The 25,239-nt window shown below is 41.7% G+C and overlaps 1 protein-coding gene across 1 annotated transcript; it reads right to left on the bottom strand.

Moving 5' to 3' along the window:
* Nucleotides 1-1,951: 1,951 nt before the first annotated feature.
* On the bottom strand, nt 1,952-23,996 carry hivep3a (HIVEP zinc finger 3a). The gene is made up of 8 exons (XM_034124282.1): nt 23,952-23,996; nt 13,103-17,203; nt 12,041-12,183; nt 9,199-9,347; nt 8,693-8,767; nt 7,025-7,443; nt 2,413-2,866; nt 1,952-2,062 (listed from the first exon to the last, which is right to left on the bottom strand). The coding sequence occupies exons 2-7, from the start codon at nt 16,850-16,852 to the stop codon at nt 2,459-2,461; spliced, it is 4,944 nt and encodes a 1,647-aa protein (XP_033980173.1). The 5' UTR covers nt 16,853-17,203; nt 23,952-23,996; the 3' UTR covers nt 1,952-2,062; nt 2,413-2,458.
* Nucleotides 23,997-25,239: the final 1,243 nt, after the last annotated feature.

Below are 25,239 nucleotides of genomic sequence, written 5' to 3'. Positions count from 1 at the left end.
TAGAAGCTTCAGGAGAGGAGGAAAAGGACACATATTACACATCTAAAAAAAAACAATAAAAAAATTGAAGGCAGGTAATTAAAGTATAACGATGTTAAAATGAATGCTTTCTATGAAGTAGAATTTCTACATCAAATACAAATGTTACCATTGCCCAATGCTGGAGAGTACCTGATAACAATTACTCAAATGATACTATGATATTTTTTAACATGCCTACTATCATTTAATTTTTTCTAACAAACTATACTATGACTTTTTTTCAACAAACTATAACGCAACGAAAATACTTGAAGTATTTGAATGGACTTTTACTTGATTTACTTATCGTGATTCTTTATGTATTCATTGGATTTAAAAGTCATTTTTTAACGCTTTGAGCAACATAAAGAAAATGCCATTAATTAAAAAAATAAAAAAGGAGGGGGCTGAGCTCATGCGGGACCCGGCATGCTACTGTCTAAACTAAATACTGCCGATGATGAAACACCATATCATGGATTATCAAGGATTAGTTTCTGAAACAGTATGGAGCTCAAAGGCTTTCTCTCTTGCCGGTTATACCACAAGGTGAGTTCCTTTTTATTTCCTGCTTCTTCACACACATGCTCTCCAGTACAGGTTAGCTCTGAGTGTTAGCGATGCTAATGTAAACACCGACCATATTACGTCCAAAACAGTCGGGCATTGTTTCTGATAGCAACGTTTCTGATAGGCCGTGGGTGTAAAGCCAGCCTACATTTCAGATATTACGTCATATCGGACGCAAATCTGGATCAGCTCCGTTGTAGCCCCGTTTTTAGAGATTTAGGTACGGAGGAAAAGAGAGAGGGTTTTATTTTCTGACGCTGCGTGAGTTCCCCTGACACACCGGGGACACATATTTATGTATAAAAGACATCAAAAAGTGCATTTTGCATGATAGGTCCCCTTTAAAACTGTTTAAAGATGGCTAAATATGTTTTTCCTACCTTTCAAGGAACCATTCATTTTAAAAACATTACAGCACATTTGGCTGAGGCTTTTATCCAAAGCGACTTACAATAAGTGCAAAAACCATAAAGATTCAATCTCCGAACAACAAGGAAAGTGCAGATATATTCACTTCATTAAAAACCTTATCGCAAAACTGAAGAACCACACACACGTAACCCAGTTTTCATATAAATCTGTAAAAATGAGAAGTTTAATGGAAAACATGAAAATGACGGAGTGATTGCATCGTTTATAAAAGCAACAACACAAAAATACATGTAATCTGTTTATGAAAAGAAACTGCACCGTAGCTACCATGTACGTGAAAACAGGTTTTCCTTTTGGATATCAAATTATTTTTCAGTGCTTGATCTGATCTGACGTTAGAAAAGGAGGTGATTGTAAACCCTGCTTCTTCAAAACACAAACAAAGACAACAACAAACAAATAAAAACTGACAAATAATAATAATAATAATAATCACAGCCTTTAAGAATGACGTTTCAAACCACAATCTCGACATAAATTGCACTTCAAAATACTGGTCGGGTGGATAAATATTTGTAGTACCTTCTTATATCCATTTTGGTAATACAGTACATTTACACAGCAATAATATATCAGAGCTGTTATAAGGGGTTAATAAGAAAAAACAGATTAAAACTTCTATTTTCATTCCAGCTGCTTTTGCATATAGTACAGAGTTTGCATAATAGCCTTTAAATAAATTAACACCGATGACATCAAACCAGAGGGTAAAAAAAGATTTACAAAACGTACTGCATATCTAACGTAGTGTCTATATATATTATTCATATAATTACATAACAGCGTCATTCAGAAGCGGTGCTGAAGTGCTTTTTTGTCATGTTTTTTTACACCAGACTCTGGTTTTTAGTCTTTTTGCACTGTCCCTTTAAGACTCCGTCTCCTATAAGAGTTGTGTCTCGGAGGAAGGAGTCTCTTTTTGGCCTTTGGGGGTCTCGGGGTAAACGGGTCTTTCTGCCACATGTTTGTCCACATCCGGATCTTCGTCTTTGACCCGGGTCTCGCTGCTGGCCGACGTCTCTTTAAGAGTTTCCCGAGGCTGCAGGTGAGAAAATGGCATTATTAGTAGCAGTAATATAAAGAAAAGCAATACAAATGTACCTTGGTTGCTGATTGGCTAATGGTTACACAAGCCAAACAATTGTTATGACATCATAAAGTGGCCAAAATCTGATCAGCTCATTTTCAGACAGGTTTTTATATAAATGGATCAGGACAAAAAGTGAGAGAATCTTTTTTCCTGAAACTTTCAGAGTCTCTTTACACAGAGGGGACACATGTTGATGTAGAAAAGACATGAACAAGTGGATTTTGCATAATAGGTGACCTTTAACTAAGCAAGTCTGATTGTATAGAGGTCTATGAGAAACTTCTAACTTGATTTATTACCTCAGTAAACATTTTCCTGATGAATTTAAGCCCTCAATCGGTCGTTTCAAGTCTTCTTCAACACAGCACGTCTTTCCGTATCGATACCCGGATGTCTTGCCTCTTCCCCGGGACTCGACGGTTGTTGAACACCTCCTCTGGTGTTTCTCTGTATTCCCACTAACACCTCTGGGTCTCGCTGCGTTTCTTCCAGAGTTTCGTGGCGCTGCAGCGGAGGAAACCCCCCCAGCCTCCAGGACGCCCCCGACCCCCCCGCTGAGGGTCTGCTCTCCAGGCTGTAGAGGGGCATGGTGGAGCGGGGCATGATCATGTGGATCCCCCCGATGGGGATCAGGGGGGTGGGGGGCCGGCCGGGCTGCTGGGAGTGCAGGGGGAGGTGACTCAGGAGGTTATAGTTCCCCCGGGGTCGAGGGGGATGTGGGGGGGTGCGGGTCAGACCAACCTCATCCACATACTGCAACAAAACAAGAGGAAAATTAATCACCTATTATACAAAATCCACTTTTTCATGTCTTTTCTACATCAACATGTGTCCCCTCTTCTTCATGTCTCTTCTACATCAACATGTGTCCCCTCTTCATGTCTTTTCTACATCAACATGTGTCCCCTCTTCTTCATGTCTCTTCTACATCAACATGTGTCCCCTCTTCTTCATGTCTCTTCTACATCAACACGTGTCCCCCTCTTCTTCATGTCTCTTCTACATCAACATGTGTCCCCTCTTCTTCATGTCTTTTCTACATCAACATGTGTCCCCTCTTTTTCATGTCTCTTCTACATCAACATGTGTCCCCTCTTCTTCATGTCTTTTCTACATCAACATGTGTCCCCTCTTTTTCATGTCTCTTCTACATCAACATGTGTCCCCTCTTCTTCATGTCTCTTCTACATCAACATGTGTCCCCTCTGTGTAAAGAGACTCTGAAAGTTTCAGGAAAAAAGATTCTCTCACTTTTTATCCTGATCCATTTATATAAAAACCTGTCTGAAAATGAGCTGATCAGATTTTGGCCACTTTATGATGTCATAACGATTCTTTGGCTTGTGTAACCATTAGCCAATCACCAACCAAGGTAACCCCCCCCCCCCCCTCCTTATCATCTGAATCTCCTCCTAGAGCACCATTGTGTTCTTTTTAACCAAATCTCTCTCAGAGGGGCGTGGGGAGGGGCTCCTTATTTTCATCTAAAGTAACAGACAGAGAATCAGCACTTTTGAAACAGGGCTGAAACAGAGGGGATTATGGGTAATGCTGCAATGAAAACCCACCTGGGCTTTTCTGTTTTTTTGAAATAATGGCAGAAAATATAAAGGCTGTTCATCATTTTGAGAGATTAGGATATTGATTTATCTACCGTGATTTTAAAGTAACTGACTGTGAGTAGCAGCATTGAACTAAAACTATTTATTTATTATTTAAACTAACAATTTCAACCTTTTATTTGTTCATTTAAGCCTAGAATTCCACTACTACGTTTGACAGAAAGTGAACAACCTGTTCGTCATCATTTAAATATAATTCAAAGGTTTTATTTTTCATATGCACAATAAGCACACCGTCATTTTGGGAATTAAGATCTCAGCATCCTCCAACAATGCAAAATACAATATACTTAAAGGTCACCTATCATGCTATGTTTAGGCAATAGCATAGGTCTCAGATATATACAAATATATAAAAAACATGTCTATGAAGTTTTTTGCTGAAAATACCAAACAGATCACCCATTCTAGCCATGCCTCATATCCCTCTATTTCTCTTCCTGTTTCAAAAGTGCTGATTTGGGGTATAAAGCTTTACAAAAAAAAAAATTATAAAAAAAGAAGTAGGGGTCTGAGCTCATGCGGGACCCGGCAGCTACCGTCTAAACTAAATACTGCCGTGATGAAACGCCATATCATGGATTATCAAGGATTATTTCTGAAACAGTATGGAGCTCAAAGGCTTTCTCTCTTGCCGGTTATACCACAAGGTGAGTTCCTTTTTATTTCCTGCTTCTTCAACACATGCTCTCCAGTACAAGTTAGCTGTGAGTGTTAGCGATGCTAATGTAAACACCGACCATATTACGTCCAAAACAGTCGGGCATTGATTCTGATAGCAACGTTTCTGATAGGGCCGTGGGTGTAAAGCCAGCCTACATTTCAGATATGACGTCATATCGGACGCAAATCTGGATCAGCTCCGTTGTAGCCCCGTTTTTAGAGATTTGAGTACGGAGGAAAAGAGAGAGGGTTTTATTTTCTGACGCTGCGTGAGTTCCCCGACACACCGGGGAAACATATTGAAACAGTGCATCAGACATAATGGTGAAAGTAAGTTTTAGGAAGAAGAAAATGATATCCATACAAAATATATAGATGAATAAATGTCCAGTAGAAAAAATACTGTATACTTTGATAATATATAAATATGTGGATATGTGGAATAAACAGATTATGCAAGGTATAAGCATTAAATGACAAACAACAGATGGAAAAGGACGAAAATGCAACCACATCTTCTGCAGCATTTTCATCAGATTACAACATAAAATCTGCATTTAATGATTGTTTTTCATTTATTCTGAATCTGTTTTAGTCGTGTGTATAATTAACACTTGGTCAGAGCGTGGCTTTTGTTCAAACCGCCGTCTTTTCACTCACCTGCGACTGTGTTAGTTTAGCCGACAGTTTTTAAACACAGCAGCTTTGGGCTCACAAAGATAATCTTGTGTGGCTCAGTGAGTCAACACCTAGAACAAATATAGATAGGCTGGTACATACGAGGGTTATTTTAAAAGCTGCACATTTATTGCAAAAGGAAGGAAAAGGCAAATCTCTTCTTGTTTTATATCGCTCAAACCCAGCCTGCAGCTCCTTTAAATAAAGCGCAGAGCTTCCAAATAGACGCAACATGTTTTCCCTGGGCAGCCGCTGATAAAACGAGAAGCAGGCCATCGTTAAAAACCAAAGATGGGAACCACATGTCAAACAACCAGGGAGAATATCTCACTTCTCCCTAATATAATAATAAAAAACTACTCTAAAAGTGTGGTTATGTTTCGGTGTAACCTCACCACTTCCTCTCACACTGATATAGGTCTCAGAGGAGGAGAGGCTTATTCTCTGCAGGGTGTTTTTCACATCTGCAAACATTTCTACACCTGTTAACTGGGTTTTTGTGGTAAGGGGAGACATTTTGATACACCTAAATATTTGATGGGTACATATATGTGCATACAGTATATGTTATATATATCTTTTTTTTTTTCAAAAGAAATTGTGGAAAAGTGTTGTGGCACCTTTGGTCAAAAAGGTTGCAGACCCCTGCCATAGAGCCTCAACCTGAAAGTTTGCAATAGTCATAAGGACCATTAAAAATGTAGCACAAGCCTTTAAAAAGGCATAACCTTTTTAAAGGCTTGTACTACATGTTTCCTGTCGTTGCTTAGCGTCTGCGTCGGACCACTCTCTTGCGTCTGCGAGCAGCCAGGGACTTCTTCTGAGGTCTCCTGCGTCTGCGCACGGGGCGAGCGGCTTGTCTGCGTTTGCTTGGCATCGTCAAAAAACTTAAACTCTGTGGAGGAACGGGGGGTCTATTTGCAAACTTTCAGGAGAGGCTCTATGATGTCACCGATGATGTCATCACATTCTGCATCGGTGATGTCATTTTAAAAGCTTAAAATAATGGGATGTCGTTATCAGCCATGATGTCATGCGGAATGTGATGACATCATCGGTGACATCATAGAGCCTCTCCTGAAAGTTTGCAAATAGACCCCCCGTTCCTCCACAGAGTTTACTCACAGCTGACAGCCCCGCTCCTGCCGCCCGCTGACCACACTGCCACGCTCACCGGGAGACCCGGACTGGCCATCGGGAGGACCGGGAGTGTGGCACATACGTGTGGCGCTACTCGCGTGGTCTACACACACACACACACACACACACACACACCCACACCCACACCCACACCCACACCCACACCCACACCCACACACACAATAACACACACACACACACACACACACACTGTATTATTGTATGAGAGAGGTTCTAGGTTGAATTGAGGTGAATATTTGTAATGTTCAGAGGTTGTTGTGTTTAATATTCATGAGAATATTTGTCATTGTTCAAATGATAAAACAAACATATAAAGCATATTTGTCCACTCATATGTTGATAAGAGTATTAAAAACTTGAAAGATATCCCTCTAAGGTACATTTAGAACAGATAAAAAATGTGCGATTAATTTGCGATTAATCGCGATTAAATATTTTAATCGACTGACAGCCCTAGTTTAAATATGAACCAGATTTCTTAATAACCTTTCAAATATATATTTTAATGCACATGTCTTTATGGACTGTTTGCTGTTGAAAAACAAGGGTTACCTTGGTTGGTGATTGGCTAATGGTTACACAAGCCAAACAATCGTTATGACATCATAAAGTGGCCAAAATCTGATCAGCTTATTTTCAGACAGGTTTTTATATAAATGGATCAGGACAAAAAGAGAGAGAATCTTTTTTCCTGAAACTTTCAGAGTCTCTACACAGAGGGGACACATGTTTATAAAAGACATGAAAACGTGGATTTTGCATAATAGGTGACCTTTAAGTGACTCACCTGTCTCGCTGTAGTCGGTCTGTCTCTCGGGGGGAGACGGGTGTGACACTGCACTGTTAGAGGAGTTAGGGTGGAGATGGAGACATGACAACTGGATGTGGAGGGGGAGGAGGGGGGAGGAGAAAGGCTCTGAGGGGGAGACGTCTCTTTAATTCGTGCAGATTCTCCGGAGGACGTTGATGCGTCTAATCGTCTGCGGGCGAAGGCGGCCCTCATGGCGGAGGCTGAGCTCCTCCGAGGGGATTCTTTCTGTTCGAGTTTCATCTCCTGACCTCCTGGGTGAGGTTTATCTCCCTCAGAGGAGGCAGGGTGAGGGATTTCAGGTGCTTTGGAGCTGGTGTCTTCATCACGACGGCCATCCTTGCTATCCTCATTATGTTGACTTGTATCTGGGGGAAGAGGACGTTCTTCACAGTCTCCTGGGGCAAGAAAAAACAAGTCATATCTAACACAATTTGTTTTAATTCCTCTCCATTTTTCTTGCACTTACCATCTCTTATTCTTTAGGGAAAAACTGAAACGTTGACTTTAATTAAATGTATTATATCAACAGATTTCACATAAATGTGTTAGGTTAGTTGAAAGCAATAATATTAAGTTTAAAGGGGACCTATCATGCAAAATGCACTTTTGTACGTCTTTTATACATGAATATGTGTCCCCGGTGTTCCAGGGAACTCACCAAGTGTCAGAAAACACAACCCTCTCTATTTTCCTCCATACCCAAATCTCTAAAAAAGGGGCTGCAACGGATCTGATAAAAACTGATCCAGATTTGAACACTGTCCTGACGTCAGGACGGTGGCGCTACGGCTATTGGGCCAACTCCACCAATCAGGAGGAGACAGCCACGGCCATTGCCGTTCGAAAGCGCTGGAGACGTTGTAGTACATATGCCAGGCCTCTAGATGGTGCTGTTGCTCACAGAATCAACCCTTGCTAAAACAGATCTAAAAAATGTCAAATTGAGCAAAATGAGGCATGATCTGTTTGGTATTTAAAAAAAAAAAAAGTATAAATATGCCTTATATAGGTATGGTCCTACACTATATTATTCAAATATAGCATGATAGGTCCAAATAAAAAAGATTGGGGTCAATTTATTATTATTGCTTTCAACTAAGCCAATACATTTATGTAAAATCTGTTGATATAATACATTTAATTAAAGTCAACGCTTCTGGTTTTTCAGAGTGAAGCTGATTTTGGATAACTGCTCTGATTCCTATGGTACTTTTACACTAAACAGGGGATCAGAAAAAGGGTAATAGTAGATCAATTAATTTGAAAACATGTGCATATAAATACAAACAAACCTGAACACAATTGGTTAGGGGTTAGGGTTAGGGTTAGGGTTGAGCGAATATCTTTGGCCGTCAAGCAGGGAAATTAAAACCTCAAAGTAATGGCTGAATGTTTTAGATAGTCAGCTAAGTAACAGAGAGATCATGGTGGTTAAAATAACAAAATTAGTAACAGGTTGAAAAAGCTTAATTGAATGGATAAAGTGAAATGCATAATTCCTGGAGACTCAAGGTATATCTTTTTTTCCCGCCTCTACAGAAGTCAACCAGATGAATTTCAATAAAGGGAATTAACAAAAAAGGTGCCTCGTTTAGAGTGAAAACAGCATTAGAAGTATGAAAAACAACCTCGTAAAAATGATACCTTTATTTGTGCCGTCCGGGTAGCAAACGGTTTCTTCTCCACGTGCTTCAGATCTCAGGTGTTCGACGCTGCTTCCTGCAACAACAACAACAACAACAACAACAACAAACAAGCTTATCATTTCATTTCATTTCATTTGTATTTGTTCCGTTCACGGTATGTACAACTTAATGTATAACAATTGTTAACAAAACATGTCTCTGTAAACACACCATTGAGCGAAAAAGGAGCAGGGAGAAGAAAATAATCTTATATGACCCGCCCCTTTCTAAAATATGTACTTATTCACAGCCAAACATAACAGTATCGTAGGATAATAAGAGAAACACAAAAACTTACTACAAAAAATACTTAGTTCCCACTTGACAGTTAACGGAAAGAAACAAAAAAAAAACATCACATGTGCAAGGAAAAGTGTGACACCCTCATCTGAGTCCTACTGGAGAAGAATGGATAATGGATGCACAGGAAATGGAAATCACAAACTAATAAATAATAACTCTTACCTTTGTCTTTGAGACAGGTGTTCGATGGGGATTGTGTGACGCCGTGGCTGCATGTTGGCAGGTTGGATCCACTGTCCTCACTTGGGCATTTCTTCCCTCCACCATCACCATCACCATCACCATGCACGAGTGGATGCTTCTCATTTGATCTGCAGGTGTAAAGAGAGGTTTCCCTGTCAGATGTGTATTGATGCTGCTCCACTCAATCAATAGGAGTAACAGGAGCTGACAGGCACCTGTAAGCAGCGTTTCACCGCCTCTGTTTATCCAGCGTAAGTACGTTATCTACACACTGAGCTCCCACACATGTACACTGAAGGGGCTCCCACTTCACTGCAACAGAGGGGCTTTCATACGCCAAAACCAGCACAACCCCCCCCCCACCCATCACAGCTCACACCAGTCCAAACAGCCTGGCCCAAGGTTTCAGGGCCTTTTAGCTGCAAGGAAGCCAACACAAACAGTCGGGAGAGGGAGGGAAACCCTGGCCGAGACCAGCTGCTGCTGCAAATAAGCGTGAAAAAACACCCAAAATAAAAACACATTCCTTCGACAAACAATCCTTCTGATTATCATCGGCTGTTTTTGCTTCTATTTTCGGCGCAGGGTGGCTTTTACGGTCTTAATGAAAGAGAAACATTTCATTTAGGGGCGCTTATAGTTCCACTTCATATCCAGGCTTGGGGAGTAATGGATTACATGTAACGGGATAATTAGGGGCGGAGTGGCGCAGTGGGTAAAGCCGTTTGATCATCAGATCAAGGGGGCGTTGGGGAACTCCAGTTCGAAACCCCTCCGTTGTGTCCTTGGACAAGACACTTCACCTGCATTTGCTCCTGTGGGTATTGTCCACAGTACATGACCGTGTAATGTGTATTTGTAAGGAGCGCTTTGAGAGTCATTGAAAAAGCGCTATAATAAATATAAGAATTATTTATTATAATCAGGACACAAAAAAGACTGTATCCATTAAAGTTACATAAAAAAATCTGATTACTTTTACATTTCTATATGACATCATTCCATATATATGCCAGGCCTGTAGGTGGTGCTGTTCTCACTGAATCTGCCCTTGCAGAGCAGAGCTAAAAAAAAGTGCAAATTGAGCGAAATGAGGCATGGCTAAAATGCATGATCTGTTTGGTATTTTGAAAACAGAAACGTATAAATATACCTTATATAGGTATGGCCCTACAATATATCATTTAAATATACCATGATAGGTCCACTTTAAGTAAAACATTGATATGTATAGTCTATTGTATTTATTTGCATTGCATTTGATATTGAGGTAATCCAAAAGTAACAGAAAGTAATCAGGTTACTTTACTTTTATATTGTGATACTCAGATTAGGTTACTGATTACATATTTCTACAGATAACTAGTCATTGTAATGGAATACATTTTTTAAGTAACCCTCCCAACATCATCAGCCTTTCATGAAGCACCTTTTCCCACCTGAGATTTGAGTCTAGTTGCCCCCTGCTTTTTCCCTTTCCCCAAACAACTACTGTACCTCTCTGCCTCTGGTTGCTCTCTCCTCCTCAGACAGAGTGAGGAGGAGAGAGCGAGGATGACTCACTCCTTGAGGAAGGCAGCGAGGAGCGTCAACATGAGTCCCAACAGGGATTTGTTCACAGACTCCCAAAGCCAGAAGAGAGTCACAGATGGCAGCGCTCTGCGTCGCAGCGTGTGTATCTCAGCCTGTCTGCTTTAACCTTGCTGAACATGTATGTGAGAAAAACTGAAAAAAATAACAGAACAGTGTGCAGATAAACACCCTTTATGTTTACATGCTGAATTGTATTATTATTATATTCATAGTCAGAGGTGGGAAGTAGTGGAGTACAAATACTGCGTTACTATACTTAAGTACATTTTTCTAGTATCAGTACTTTACTCCACTACTTATTTTTCTAACGACTTTTTACTTTGACTTCTTACATTTTGAACCCAAATACCTGTACTTTCTACTTCTTACATGTTGAACACAAATACCTGTACTTTCTACTTCTTACATGTTGAACACAAATACCTGTACTTTCTACTTCTTACATGTTGAACACAAATACCTGTACTTTCTACTTCTTACATGTTGAACACAATACCTGTACTTTCTACTTCTTACATGTTGAACACAAATACCTGTACTTTCTACTTCTTACATGTTGAACACAAATACCTGTACTTTCTACTTCTTACATTTTCCAAACAGGCTGGTTCCTTTAGTTTGAATGTGTGTTTGGTGGCGTGGTCATTATTATTTAGAGTCATTGCGTGCCTATTGATTTGAACACGATCCGTGTATCCATCATTTCCTGGTCTTCTCTAAAGAAGAGGGACCAATGAAAACGTTGTCATGTTGCCGTTGTTCAGCATGGAATATATATGGCCCCCTTGACTAATGCTATGATTTGTCTATTTAAGATGTATATATACCATTGACCACAGTATCAACTATTCCTCCTGGTGTCCACTTAGTCCAGAAAGTCCAGAAATTGAAACATCACTCTCTTGATAATCAACAACTATTAGGCAGTATGGAATTTCAAAGTACAGCCCCTCCATGTGAGTGGCTGGGATGTTTGGTGTAAATTATTCTCTGCAGGCGAAGAGGAAGCGATGTTGTTTTCTGGCTTCAGCCCCTCAACAGACGGCTCTATTGGTGCAGACAGCCAACCCTTCGGCCTGTCCAACATGGTGGACAGACAACCGTTTCCACAACAAACCACAATACGTGACGCAATCCCACAACACTGTTAGTAACGAGGGATTTAATGCTGTAAATACAGACCATATGTCACCGGCAAACCTGAAGCTTCTCATGAGCTCACACTCACCCTCTCTCAGATTTCCAGACGTCAGGAGGTTGTTGACTTCTGGAGCATGACTGTACTTCCTCCTCCTCCTCCTTCTCATCATTCTTCTTCTCCTGCTGCCTCGTTTCCTCTCGGTCTCTGCAGAACGACTGGCTGTTGTACACCTACACCCGAAAGAGACATGGGCAAATTCACCAACTCTGCTCCAGCATGCCCAGGGAGAAAGAAATTGGGAATTCTCATTGAACGTTTTTTTTCAAAACAAACAAAATAATAGTTCTGGATCACTAAGCAAAGTTTATTTAATGCCTTTTGAGGATACCTTTTGGAAAAGGGAAGTTGCTGGTCAATTTCTGTCTCTATTGGTTAGATAGTTTGTGTTATGATGTGACTTTTGTGAATCAGAACTCTCCGTTTAAAACAGTAAAGTCACAAAATGACAAATGAACCAACCGATGATGGCAGTTGTAGGACAGCAACTCCTGTGGTTGGCTAGGTCAAATTACAGTTTTTGTCAATGGAGTTTGGTAGATTTTGAGACAGAAAAAAAAGGGCTTAAAAATGTTTGACAGTGGTTGATGTACAGACAGTATTGCAATCAGTGATTAGCAGTGATGTAAAGTAACTAAGTACTGTGGTTCTTATACTCTATTATAGTATTATAATGTTCTGCTACTTTGTATTCCACCCGACTACAATTCAGAGGTAACTATTCTACTTTTACTCCACTACATGTATTACCTTACCCTAAGTAACTTCATAGACATGGATACGGATAACAAATATAATTAACACTTACTTTAGACTTTAGTTACACCTTTACCAACTGTGATAATTAATACATAAATACTATATTTATAATCAAAACATATAATATATATTATTCTGAAATGGGCCAATCTGTAGAATGAGTACTTTTACTTTTGATAAAGTATATTTAGTTGCCAATACTTGTTTTTCTTAGCTTGAGAAACATTTGCAAGGCAGAGTAACAGAGTTTTCTTACACTATGGTATATCTACTCTTACTTAAGTTCAAGTTCTGAGTACTTCTTCCACCTCTGGTGATTAGTGATGAAATTACCTCAGTTGAGCATGGTCTTCTGTTGTCCTCTTGCTCCATTGACTCTGTTGTCCTGACTGTCATGGGGGAGAAGGTGTAGATGGAGGGACTGAGCCTCTGCTTGCACTGCAGCAGAGAGAGCGCTGTCTTGCTGGAGAGGCCAGGTGGGTTGGGGTCATAGCCGCCCGTGGACCAGGATGAATACACTGAGGGCCTCTGTTCATCCAGAGGGGAAGGGTTTGGTTTAATGTAGTTCAAATAGCACCAGCTATTACAGGTGCCGGACTGCAGACTGGAGTATGATGTTCCCACATGTGTGATGGGAGTGTACACACTGGATGTCTGATGTTTTAGTTCCTGATTGCACGTGTCCACTGATGCCTTGTCAACCCTTCCCACCTCCTTCCCCTCTTCTTCTTCTTTCACTCTTTTCTGCTGCTGCTTAGACTCAGGGGGGAGCTCCATGCTATTTGAAGGCGAAAGCATGCGTTTGTTCCCCCCTGACCCCGATCCCCTCAGGCCATCGCCAGGCCACAGCTGAACGTCCGTACTTGCATACCTGTGGTTTCTATATTCAGCTGTAGGGATGCCTATATTGTGTGAATCAAAAGCATCTGGTGGTCTTGGGGGGCTGGGTTGAGAATATGTTGTGTATATGGCACATGCAAGGGTGAGGGTGTCTGTTTGGAGACGAACTGCTACTGCTGGAGATGTGACCCGCCTAACTAATTCTAGACTGGAAGATATAAGAGGGATGGATGGAGTAACTCTAACCTCTGAGTACTCCTCGTGTAGAAGGGGAATCTCTAGCTTCAGTCCTGTAGACATGGGGAGGTATCGAGCTCTTGCTGCACCTGATGCTGTATGTGAAGGGTACGGTTGTGGTGCTGGAGGCGTGGGTTGCTCTGTTTGGATGTTCAAGACCTCCTCTTTCACAGGATCTACAGATGTGAGCTCTGTGCCGCCGGTTAACTGAATATTTTGACTTAGTTTCCACTGGGAGAAGATCTCTTTGCATTGTAACCTCACTGGATTACGCAGGACTGGATCACCTAATGACGGGGAAGCAGGAGACCTGTACGTAGAAGTTGGACTTGCTTTAGAAGTTGTTGTAGAGCTGAGGCATTCAGGACTACGGTTCTGCATTGTGCACCGCTCTTCCTCCTCCTCATCTGGATCTCTAATAGCAGTGTGTCTCATAAGGAGGCATTTCCTTCTTTCCCTCCAGCCCACTGCAGAGCGTTCAGGCGACAGGCAACTGTAGTCAAAGGACTTACTGCGAGTCTCAGACATGAGGACACTCAGTTGGGGGTCATGAGGCGCCTGCTCTGAAGCTGAACGCCTCATCTCTCGGTGCTGATGCACCCCGGGCACCATCAACATTTGAGCAGCTCTTGATCTCCTCAGAGGGGTTGATCCTGCTAACTCCATGTCTGGTCTATTCGACTCTTCAAAGGACGTGGACCGACTGGATGCGTAGGATGCACTACTGTCCTGACTCGGGCTGCGAGGCAAGGATATAGAGTCGAAACTGGATTCCCCCGAGGATTGGGCGATCTCGGCTAGACGTAAGCGCTTCTTCTTTGGAGGGAGCTTTTCAATGGGGAGCTGGGCCAGAGAGGGGCTTCTCTGCGGCCACTGAAACTCCTCAGGTTTCTCTGAATGTTTTGCTATGGATGAGGTCTCTGTTGAGGACGCTGTGCTCATGTTTGAATCCTCTGTGACCAGTATTTCTGGGACCAGCACACTGTGTTGGCGGACCAGCTTTCGAGTTGCTGGTTTTGTCAACGGTTCTTTCTGAGGCACCAGTTGATATTCTTCATGAGGGTCTTGATTCTCATTGCACAAAGACTCCTGTTTTTCAAATGAACTTGTATGTTGGATTACTGAACAGGTTTGTAGTGTAGGTCTTCTTGGACTCTCATAAGCTAAACTGCTTTCATCTTTACACTTCCCCGACAAGAGCGCAGGAGAGGGTAATGACGGCGAAGAGGGATCATCCAATTCAAAACTCTCTTCTTTCCTTCTCTTTCGCATTGCTGAAGCTCCTGCTCTGACTGCATGGTTAGTTAGCTGGGAGCATCCCATTTGACTAATCACCACCTCGTTTCTGGGATGATGTGCTAGGCATAGGCTTTGTTTGTGTTTCTTATAACCGTCCCAGTCTTTGCAGCCGGTGCCGCAGGCCTCACACTCATACGGCTGCGGTTGGCTTAGCTTGTGGTCAGGCACAGTGGTAACGCTGTCAGGGAAAAGGGAATGAGAAACCTCACGTTCCTCTTTGGCTCCAATAGGGATTTCAATAGCTGGCTGCCGTCTTAGCATCCCATAACGACGGGACACCGGCTGTCGTTCGTCAAAAGACTGACTTAGGCGGAATTTACTGAGTCCACCACTGGAGGCGTCAAACGAACTAGCTGCAGTTGGCATTGAGTTGCTTCTCAACAAAGGAGCGGTAGATGTTTGACCAGCTGGTTGCTCCACTTTTAGGGTCGGATGATGAAATTTCTCACATGGAACTCCCATGGTTATGGAGCCACCTTTGTAGCCCAGATCTACAGCTTTAGGACTTTGAACAAGTGTTTCTTTCAGAGCTGAACTCTTTTTTGTGTCTGAACTATTCTTCCTGGAGAGTGAGAATCTCCTTGGTTTTACACTGTCAATTTTACTGGTGTCCACCACCGCCTCGTTGATAGTGATAAGTTTGGTGATATGGTCAATGACCTGCTTCTTGGGCACTGTGAATGGGATGCTTTTGTCCTCCTGACCAGAGGGCTGCTGGTTATGGTGCCGAGACATCCTCTGAAGGTGTCCGAGACGTCCATACTTGCCGAGGATGATCTCTGCATAGCTTTTGGCACTTGTGTTAGGTGGACTGTCTTGTGTCTGCTCAGTACTTTCAGAGCGAGAGAAATATCCTGACTCTGTACTACCTTTGCTCCCTAAAACTAGAGATGAGGTCTTTTCATCAGATGAGTCTCTTTGACCATGCTTTCCTCTACTTAGACGCAGAGCCAGTCTCTTCTTCACTGCGAAGGAGTCATCGCTTCCTCCTGTGCAATCTTTGGCCCCGTCTGTTTCATGACTCTTGATTGAGGCTACGCTGTCTCGTCTTTCTAAAAGGGTTGATGCTGATGATAAGTGCCTGGTTTCATCTTCTGATTCAGTCACCTGCTCCTCTAAAGATCTCGGCTCCCCAAGGGTCAGACCTGCCTTCACCCTGTGGGTGTGCGATTTACGGTGTTTGTACAAGTTACTCTTGGTCTTAAAAGAGAAGCCACATGGGGCGCAGGGATAGGGTCTTTCACCTGTGTGGGAACGAATATGTTTCTGTAGCACACTTGGCTTTGCACATGCACGCCCACAGTACGAACAGACATATTTGCCCGGTCTCTGAGGCTTGCGCTCTCGTTTCTGTTTTGGGGTGCCCTCCTGGCTGTCTGGTTTGGACTCGCTGGGTCCTCCTGCTGAGGAAGGCGAGCCCGGTGATGGACTAGAAGCTGTGGTTGTTTTTGTAGCCTCATGTTTGTGTTCTGGCGCCGTATCTGAGTCGACGCTCTGCCGCTGGTGCTTGAGACGTTTGCGTCCAGGATGCTGTCGTCTGGACTGTTTGGGTTGCGGTAGCGTGCCATGGGGCTTCGGAGAGCCAGTTTGCTGTTGTCGACAAGTCTGGGGGGGAGACTTATTCTGAGGGGGAGGAGACTCTGGTTGACAATGTTCTTGACCTCCGGACTGCTCCCCAGTCGTCAGGCGACTATGCAAGGCCTCCATAAAACGGACGGCCTCAGGTAGACACGTGGGAAGCGTCTGCCTGCGCCAGCTTACAGAATTCAAGCCAAATCATTAACTGGATAATGGGTTTAAAGTGTGAATTCTATCAATTTACATCCACTTTAGCTGACTTCATCACTTGTTTGCTTAAACTTTATTGCAGAAAGATGCCATTAGTTGCAGAAAGGCGGCATCAAGAAATGCAGCCTTGATATATCATGCGTGGAGGAAGTCCTCTGCAGTGATGACCTAAAGTTTCCCATCATGAAGCACTAAGCCTGTCTTCTCCGCCACACAGTCTCAGTTGACTCAGCTGAATGAATTATCCTTCTGTCTTCTCAACAGGAAGATCTGTGAAAACAAACAACTCATTATATAAAATAGTGGATGCAATTTTGAGACACAGAAAACCTTCTGACGCTCTGCTTTCCAAATATAGATATTTATATTTCATGTGTTACATAATCCCTTTATGTGTCATGACGTTCAGCTTTGGCTTTCCGGCGGCAGCTGAATTCTTTTAAATTAGAATAAGCTTATGTAATATTTGTGTATGAAAATACATCAGCACGTAAGCAAATAAAAATGATTATTCTGCCAACATTCAAAGAGAGAGGCACTATGTCCAATGACTGTGACAGGAACATTTCAATAACAGCATAACGTGACATTGTCAAGGTCTTCAATGATTTGTACTCAACCGTGTATTACTCATCCAAAAAAAGAAAACAGTGGAACAAAATGCTTTTCTGTCAGACAGCCTTACATCAAACTCACTTTAATAAAATCAATAAATGCTCCAAAACTGATTTTTTTAAAAGATAAGAGTTTTTCATTTTAACAAGGGAATAATTACGTTTATTAATACGAACAGTGTCTCAACATGCTCTAATTATTGCTGCCCGTTTGATATGTTGCGTTTTCTAGCATCAGATCTACTTTCTTCAAAATAACGATCATTAGACAGTGCTCCAGAACAGTACTGTCACATTAGATCAGATGTGGATGGCAGCATAATTTCCTCATAGCGTGTTAATCATTTTATCTATGATTTTTTAATGATTTTCCAAGTAATGGAGAGGGATTGCTTTCGGCTGTGAGTGCATTATACAAGGTGACTGAGTTGAGATACTGAAGAGATCCCCCAATGCTTTTTAGTGGCAGCAAACTGAAACGGTAAACAAGGCATCCCACGCACTGACCAGCTGGTTTCTACTCCCACGTGCAGGTGGACGCTGCTGGATTATCTCCAAATGACTGATAACAGGTTGATAACCATCTTTGCTTTTACTTGTGGGGAGAGAATACATTGTAGTATTGGCCGAATATTAAACCAAAAAGCAATCTGTACTTTGTAAAAGACCATTCAGATGTCATAAAACTCTTGCAGTGAGACTAAATGTAGGTCCAACAGGAGTTGTAAATGGATTTAGAGCTTATGGAGGAGAGGCAGGGACTCAGTCATCCCACAGAATTTGTTTGCCTCAGAGTTCAGACTGTGGGATTTTCAGAGCCCCCGCACTTGCAGTCACAAAACTAGCACCTAAAACATCATGCAATGCATCACATTTACAGAAGCGTGTCACACTTCCAGAGTTAATTAAAGACTGCCAATTTGCACCTCTCATTGTGCAAATGGACAGGAACTTTTTTTCTCTTCAACTCTTCTCTCCACACGAATCCTGTTTTCATCCGTCTTTGGAAAGCAGCCGCTGTGATGTTAAGACTTTGCATCAACAGTAAATGCAAAGATACTATGCCATTCTAGGCCGATTGGTATCTTGTAAAGTGAATTGATTGATTTCTCCCTCTTCAGGCAGCTATTGGTTACACTTACAGAACGTTATTGAAATCAGCTTGAAGTTAGTTAAACATGCTACAGATAGTTAATCCATGACAGTAAACATTTAGTCATTACATTTCCCTGTATCATGAAAGCATGAAATCTGCTTGTAACAACTGTTACAGTTTGCTTTAGCAGGGTACTTTAGTGGCCTGTCTTGTTGACTGGTCTTTTCTTTCTAATGGCGCATTTCCACTGCAGGGCCTCGCACGGCTTAGTACGGTATAGTTAGGCCTTATTAGGCCAGGGTCACTTTATGCTGCGTTTTCATTACAGTTTAGTAGCTGGGGTAGTAACTATAGTAACGCCATGTAGGCGGAGCCGTGACGTCCTCTTCAATGCGAACCACAAAACCAACATCAGCCGTTAGCTGTTAGCACTCAGAGCTCACAGCTCCTCATATCTGTTCAGAAACTAGACAAAAGTTAAACAAGTACAAACCACAGACTGTCTGTGTCATGGCGAGTACAGTCGCTGCTTTATTTATGTCTGTATAGGCCGTTGTTGTGAGTGTGGACGGTCGGAGCATATACAACGTTAGCTTAGCCGATCTCCATTCAGAAAACAAGCATTTTAAAAGGTTTTTCGTCTGCCGTCTGTCTGCAGACTTGTCAAAGCATTAATTCATGGTTTTTACTAACCGGTATCAGTATGTTGTTACTTCGGCATCATTTTGAAACGTGTATTACAATTAAATCACGGTCAAATATGTTCATTTTGTTGTAGTTGTAGCCCCCTTGCCAGCGATTCTCTCTGACCATTCAGCAGTCGAGAGTGTTTACGTCACTAGTTTAGCATATTCAGCCCGGTTGTTGGCCCAGTAAGAACCTCGATTTTGGAGGGCCTGAAAAAAGGTGAAAAAGTAGCCCTGAGCCGGAACTACCCCTAGTGGAAAAGCAAAAAAAACCGGGCCGGGTTTGGCACGGCACGCTTAAACCGTGCTACGTGCTGCAGTGGAAAAGCGCCATAAGTGACGCTGGAGAGTGACTTCACTTGGAACGGAAAACCAGTCAAAAATAATGCGTAATTTCAGTGACTTGCTTTTGTACCACTCTATGTCAGTTCATACTGATGTAGTTCTTCTTTAACTAATGTGTTGTAGTATAAATGAAGGCAGTATAACTAATTGTCTGCAATATTTAATTATTCTGTTTGTTTGGTCCACAGATAAATGACGAATTCAAGAGAATAACCAGCCTTGAATCAACTTGTATGGCCAAACTTGACCATTGCACTCCAAAACTGATGGACATAGTTTCATCAAGGGGAGGAGCTACAGGAGTGAGAATCAGGCAGATCAAGGACATGCTTCTTGAGGTAGGATCATTATTTAGAGTTGTCATTGAAATGCAAGTTGTTGTTCTAAGGAAACTATTGCAAGCTGCTTTTTTAAGCACTGTAGAAACGTTCATGTATGTTATAGAATTATTGCGGTTGATCTATTTACAGTTTTCCATAATGCCATACCAACAATGGTCAACCTGACAATAAAACCAATGCAGAACTAATCTGCATTCTTTCTAGTAATGCTTGGGGCCACTCATAGTAAAACAAATGTTATAGAAGTCTATGAAAATGACCCTTCTTCTTACTTGATTCATTATCTCATTAAACCTTTTCCCGATGAGTTTATGGTCCTAATTGTTAGTTTCAAATCTTCCTCAATACATTTTAATGTTCAATTTAAAATGTATTGTCCTATTTAGGGTAAAATGGATGATAAAGAGGGTACGTATTAGGGCGGGGCTACATTGGGCTTGACAACCGCTTCCACGACGTTGTTCGTATTTCTGTCTTACCTAAACTTAAACTCTTTTACAGTATTTTCTTATTTCATGAAAGTAAATTGTAACACGATTTTGCCTAAAAATATATTGTCTAGCGTTCGGTCGTACTTTTCTCCACCGTCTCGTTTTATAGCTGGGAGGGAGGCTGTGGCTCAGTGGAAAGTGTGCTGGACTTCGAATCAGGGGGTAACAAGTTCGAGTCCCACTGCAGTCAACATGTCGTTGTGTCCGTGGGCAAGACACTTCACCCCAAATTGCTCCTGGGGGGATTTTCCACAGTACTGAATGTATGAAAGTCGCTTTGGATAAAAGCGTCTAACAAATGACATGTAATGTAATATTTCAGAAAAACCTGAAATGCCAAACTAAAGGCTTTTAAACGGTAGTCTAGAAAACCAATGGGTGATGTCACGCTAACTGAATCCAATCCTTATATACAGCCTATGAATACAAATTAATCAGAGGTTCATAGAACTAGCACACCTCACATTAACATCAATTCCTGCTAAAGACATTAGGACATCACCAGCCTTTAGTAAGGAACGTATGATAAGTGAAAAAATATGCCCGTTATATGATCAATATGTCAGTATATAAATGTATAGTGTATTCAGTGAACATCCACAAATCTGTAGGGGCTGCTATAGTATATAATAGCACAGAATAAAGTAATGTTCTGATGTCGTTGCAGTGTGGGCATCAGTTCAAATCTGCAGAGTGAACAGGTACTGAAACCTCAAGTTGAGTAAAAAACTCTCTTATATAAATGCTTTATCCATTCACACACCGCCACGCGGAAAGAGAATATTGTATAAATGGCTTTTTAAAAATCTTGTCAATTTCCTCCTCTCACACTAATGGGCACCCAGCGGTGGTTCCTATGGTAACGGCCCTAAACCATGTGGTAGCAGATGGAAGGAAAGCTGGAGGCTAAATTTATCTCCCAGCATCCTCACCCACTACAGAGGGAGGCAGGCAGGCGAAGGTGCCTCCCTCCTCGAAGCTACAGCTTTTTTTGGAGAGGAAATCAATACTTTGGGAGTCTTGAATCCGTTCCACACCGATACTCCTCCACTCTTTTTCAAGAGGAAACTAGAAAGGGAAGTGCATACACGGAGGATGACAAAGAAAACTGGACCATTCTCCATTTTTCATGCAAGAGGAAGCTATCATTTTTATACAAATCCAGCACATTTTAAACCCTTCGTTCCTCTTTTGGCTTGTATTAAACTAGACCTACAATGGCAATAATTTATAATAATGAAGATTGTACCGTTATCTAAAATATGGTTTGGCATTTTTTCCCATTTGTAATAGATATAGTGATATCAGACTAATTATATAAAAAAATGTGTTTTTCTAATATTAAAATGTGGCATAAGTGTTCCTGGTTTAAAGGCTGCATTTGGGTAAAAATATGTCAATCTCAACAGAGCCGGCCAGCTAACCAATCAGAGCAGACTGGGCTCTGGTTTCAGACAGAGGGTGAAAAGAGGTGCTGCAGCACAGGCAGTATGAGAAAAATAAAGAGCTTTTTGAACATTAAAGCATGGAGACATGAAGTAGAGACACTACATACTGATATACACCTGAACATCAGCAGGAGAGGACTCTTTAAAGTAGAGACACTACATACTGATATACACCTGAACATCAGCAGGAGAGGACTCTTTAAAGTAGAGACACTACATACTGATATACACCTGAACATCAGCAGGAGAGGACTCTTTAAAGTAGAGACACTACATACTGATATACACCTGAACATTAGCAGGAGAGGACTCTTTAAAGTAGAGACACTACATACTGATATACACCTGAACATCAGCAGGAGAGGACTCTTTAAAGTAGAGACACTACATACTGATATACACCTGGACATCAGCAGGAGAGGACTCTTTAAAGTAGAGACACTACATACTAATATACACCTGAACATCAGCAGGAGAGGACTCTTTAAAGTAGAGATACTACATACTGATATACACCTGAACATCAGCAGGAGAGGACTCTTTAAAGTAGAGACACTACATACTGATATACACCTGAACATCAGCAGGAGAGGACTCTTTGAAGTAGAGACACTACATACTGATATACACCTGAACATCAGCAGGAGAGGACTCTTTAAAGTAGAGACACTACATACTGATATACACCTGAACATCAGCAGGAGAGGACTCTTTAAAGTAGAGACACTACATACTGATATACACCTGAACATCAGCAGGAGAGGACTCTTTAAAGTAGAGACACTACATACTGATATACACCTGAACATCAGCAGGAGAGGACTCTTTAAAGTAGAGACACTACATACTGATATACACCTGAACATCAGCAGGAGAGGACTCTTTAAAGTAGAGACACTACATACTGATATACACCTGAACATCAGCAGGAGAGGACTCTTTAAAGTAGAGACACTACATACTGATATACACCTGAACATCAGCAGGAGAGGACTCTTTAAAGTAGAGACACTACATACTGATATACACCTGAACATCAGCAGGAGAGGACTCTTTAAAGTAGAGACACTACATACTGATATGAACCTGTAAATTAGCATAACTCTTTACAAATGTAAAATATAAGCTTCTTAACAATTGATTTCTAAAAATATCTCCCAACTTCAACAATGACATTCATACCTAAGGATGTTGATGCAAAAAAAGAAGGAATTTCATTAATAATTTCATGATGAAACACAATGAAAACATGCTGATCTGAACTTTTTGTTCCGCCTCGTAGACTCGTTTGAACCGAGCAACAAATGCCCTCATCTGCTGTTTTGTTTCCAGCACAATAAACGTTATAAAATCAGCAGCTTCGTCTGCAGCCTGATCGCGGCGCTCTCCGGGGACAGAGGAGAGCCCTCGGGGAGTGTGTGTGCGTGTGTGTGTGTGTGTGTGTGTGTGTGTGTGTGTGTGTTAGTATGTGTGTGTGTGTGTGTGTGTGTGTGTGTGTGTGTGTGTGTGTGTGTGTACATGCTCCCCGGTCCACAACATGCTAAGCATAGGACGTTTGATGCACAACATAGGGAGCTCATTCACTACCAATCTGAGCTTTAATACACGCACAGCCCACGGACAACTCACTATACGCATCCTTCATTCACACACACACACACACACACACACACACACACACACACACACACACACACACACACACACACACACACACACACACACACACACACACACACACACACACACACACACACACACACACACACACACACACACACACACACACACACACACACACACCACACACCACACACACACACACTGCAGCTGCAAAAATATTCCAAACGTCTCCTCAAATGATTCATTTCTCCACCATTCACAGGATACACGATTGTAGCAGCAACAACAAAGAGAAAATCCCCTCAAATCACGTCACTCACACACACACACACCGTAATCACTGCAGATGACAGAAGGAATATGGTTTTTGTTACCTGGTAGCAGGTGGTGGTGTTTTGTCCTCCGATTGTGAATGACTGGATTCGGGAAAGAGAGAGAGAAAAGGATGAATGAGAGTGACGAGGGGTAATGGAGTCTCTACGTGCACTGGGCTGATAAACAGGTATCTGAGTATATTATACGTATGAATGAACGGAGGAGGAGGAGGGGACTCTTTCTCCCTGTTTATCTCCACCTTTTACTATCTCTCTTTCAGGTCAGAGTGAAGTAGCAGCTCCTTATTTGGAGGGTGACGTCAGCGTTGTGTTTCTTTTGGCAGCGGTGTCGGGCTGCACAGCTGGCAGAGCAGGGAGAGGTGGAGGGGCTTTCTCTTTTTTATATTTGACCGGGCAAAGAGGGCGGAGGGCGGAGGGCGGAGGAATTACTTCATATTTTTTTTTAAACACAGCTTCCCCATTCAGGGCTCACTTCCAAGCAAAGGTGGAGAGCTAGTGCAGAAGATGCATTTTGGTAAAAGAAAAAGTCAAGGGTCCGGCGTTGGAAGTGGTGCAATGGATCATTAAACAAAACAATACATTTTTTTAACTGATTCAATATTATTACAGACAATTGGTGACAAGGTGCATAAAACTAAATTAGTTAAAATAATTGAAATATATTATATACTAATCTCCACATATTTACGCCACTTTGACAAAAGAACATAAAGAAATACAAATATTTAAAGGAAATCCAGTTTCATTTTGTGCTGCTTTGTTTTTTTCCACTTAGTTTTGGAAGTCATTTGTACCTGTACTAAATGTATCCGAAAGTACTTTACAGATTCAAAGTATACATCAGCTAATAATTAAACATTGAACTATAACTATAGGTAAAGATATCCAGCAGCGGTTTATAAAGTTATTAAAATTAGCTTCACCTTTACCAGCTGTGATGAACACATGAATGCATCAATAATCCTGTCATTTCATATTTCTGAAATGGGGCATTATCCACAAAAAGTCATTTTACTTTGGGTACATTTTCACGCCAAATAATGCAACATTTGCCAATACTTTTTGTAGTTTTTGTAAGATGTTGAATGCATGACTTATAACATAGTATTTCTTTGGTGATTTGGGGGAAAAAGTCAGAAGGATTTACTCTGTGTTTAAGAGCAGCTCTGGAAAATGTCCACACAGCGCGGCGTTCATGTTCCTGCCAGAGCTCTGTGTGTGTGTGGTGTGTGTGTGTGTGTGTGTGTGTGTGCGTGCGTGCGTGCGTGCGTGCGTGCGTGCGTGCGTGCGTGCGTGCGTGCGTGCGTGCGTGTGTCCTCCCTACACA

This window comes from Trematomus bernacchii, unplaced genomic scaffold, assembly GCF_902827165.1.
Source record: "Trematomus bernacchii unplaced genomic scaffold, fTreBer1.1, whole genome shotgun sequence".
Classification (NCBI taxonomy): Eukaryota; Metazoa; Chordata; class Actinopteri; order Perciformes; family Nototheniidae; genus Trematomus; species Trematomus bernacchii.
The sequence above is the reverse complement of the archived record's forward strand: the minus strand, read 5'-3'. Positions and strand labels throughout refer to the sequence as shown.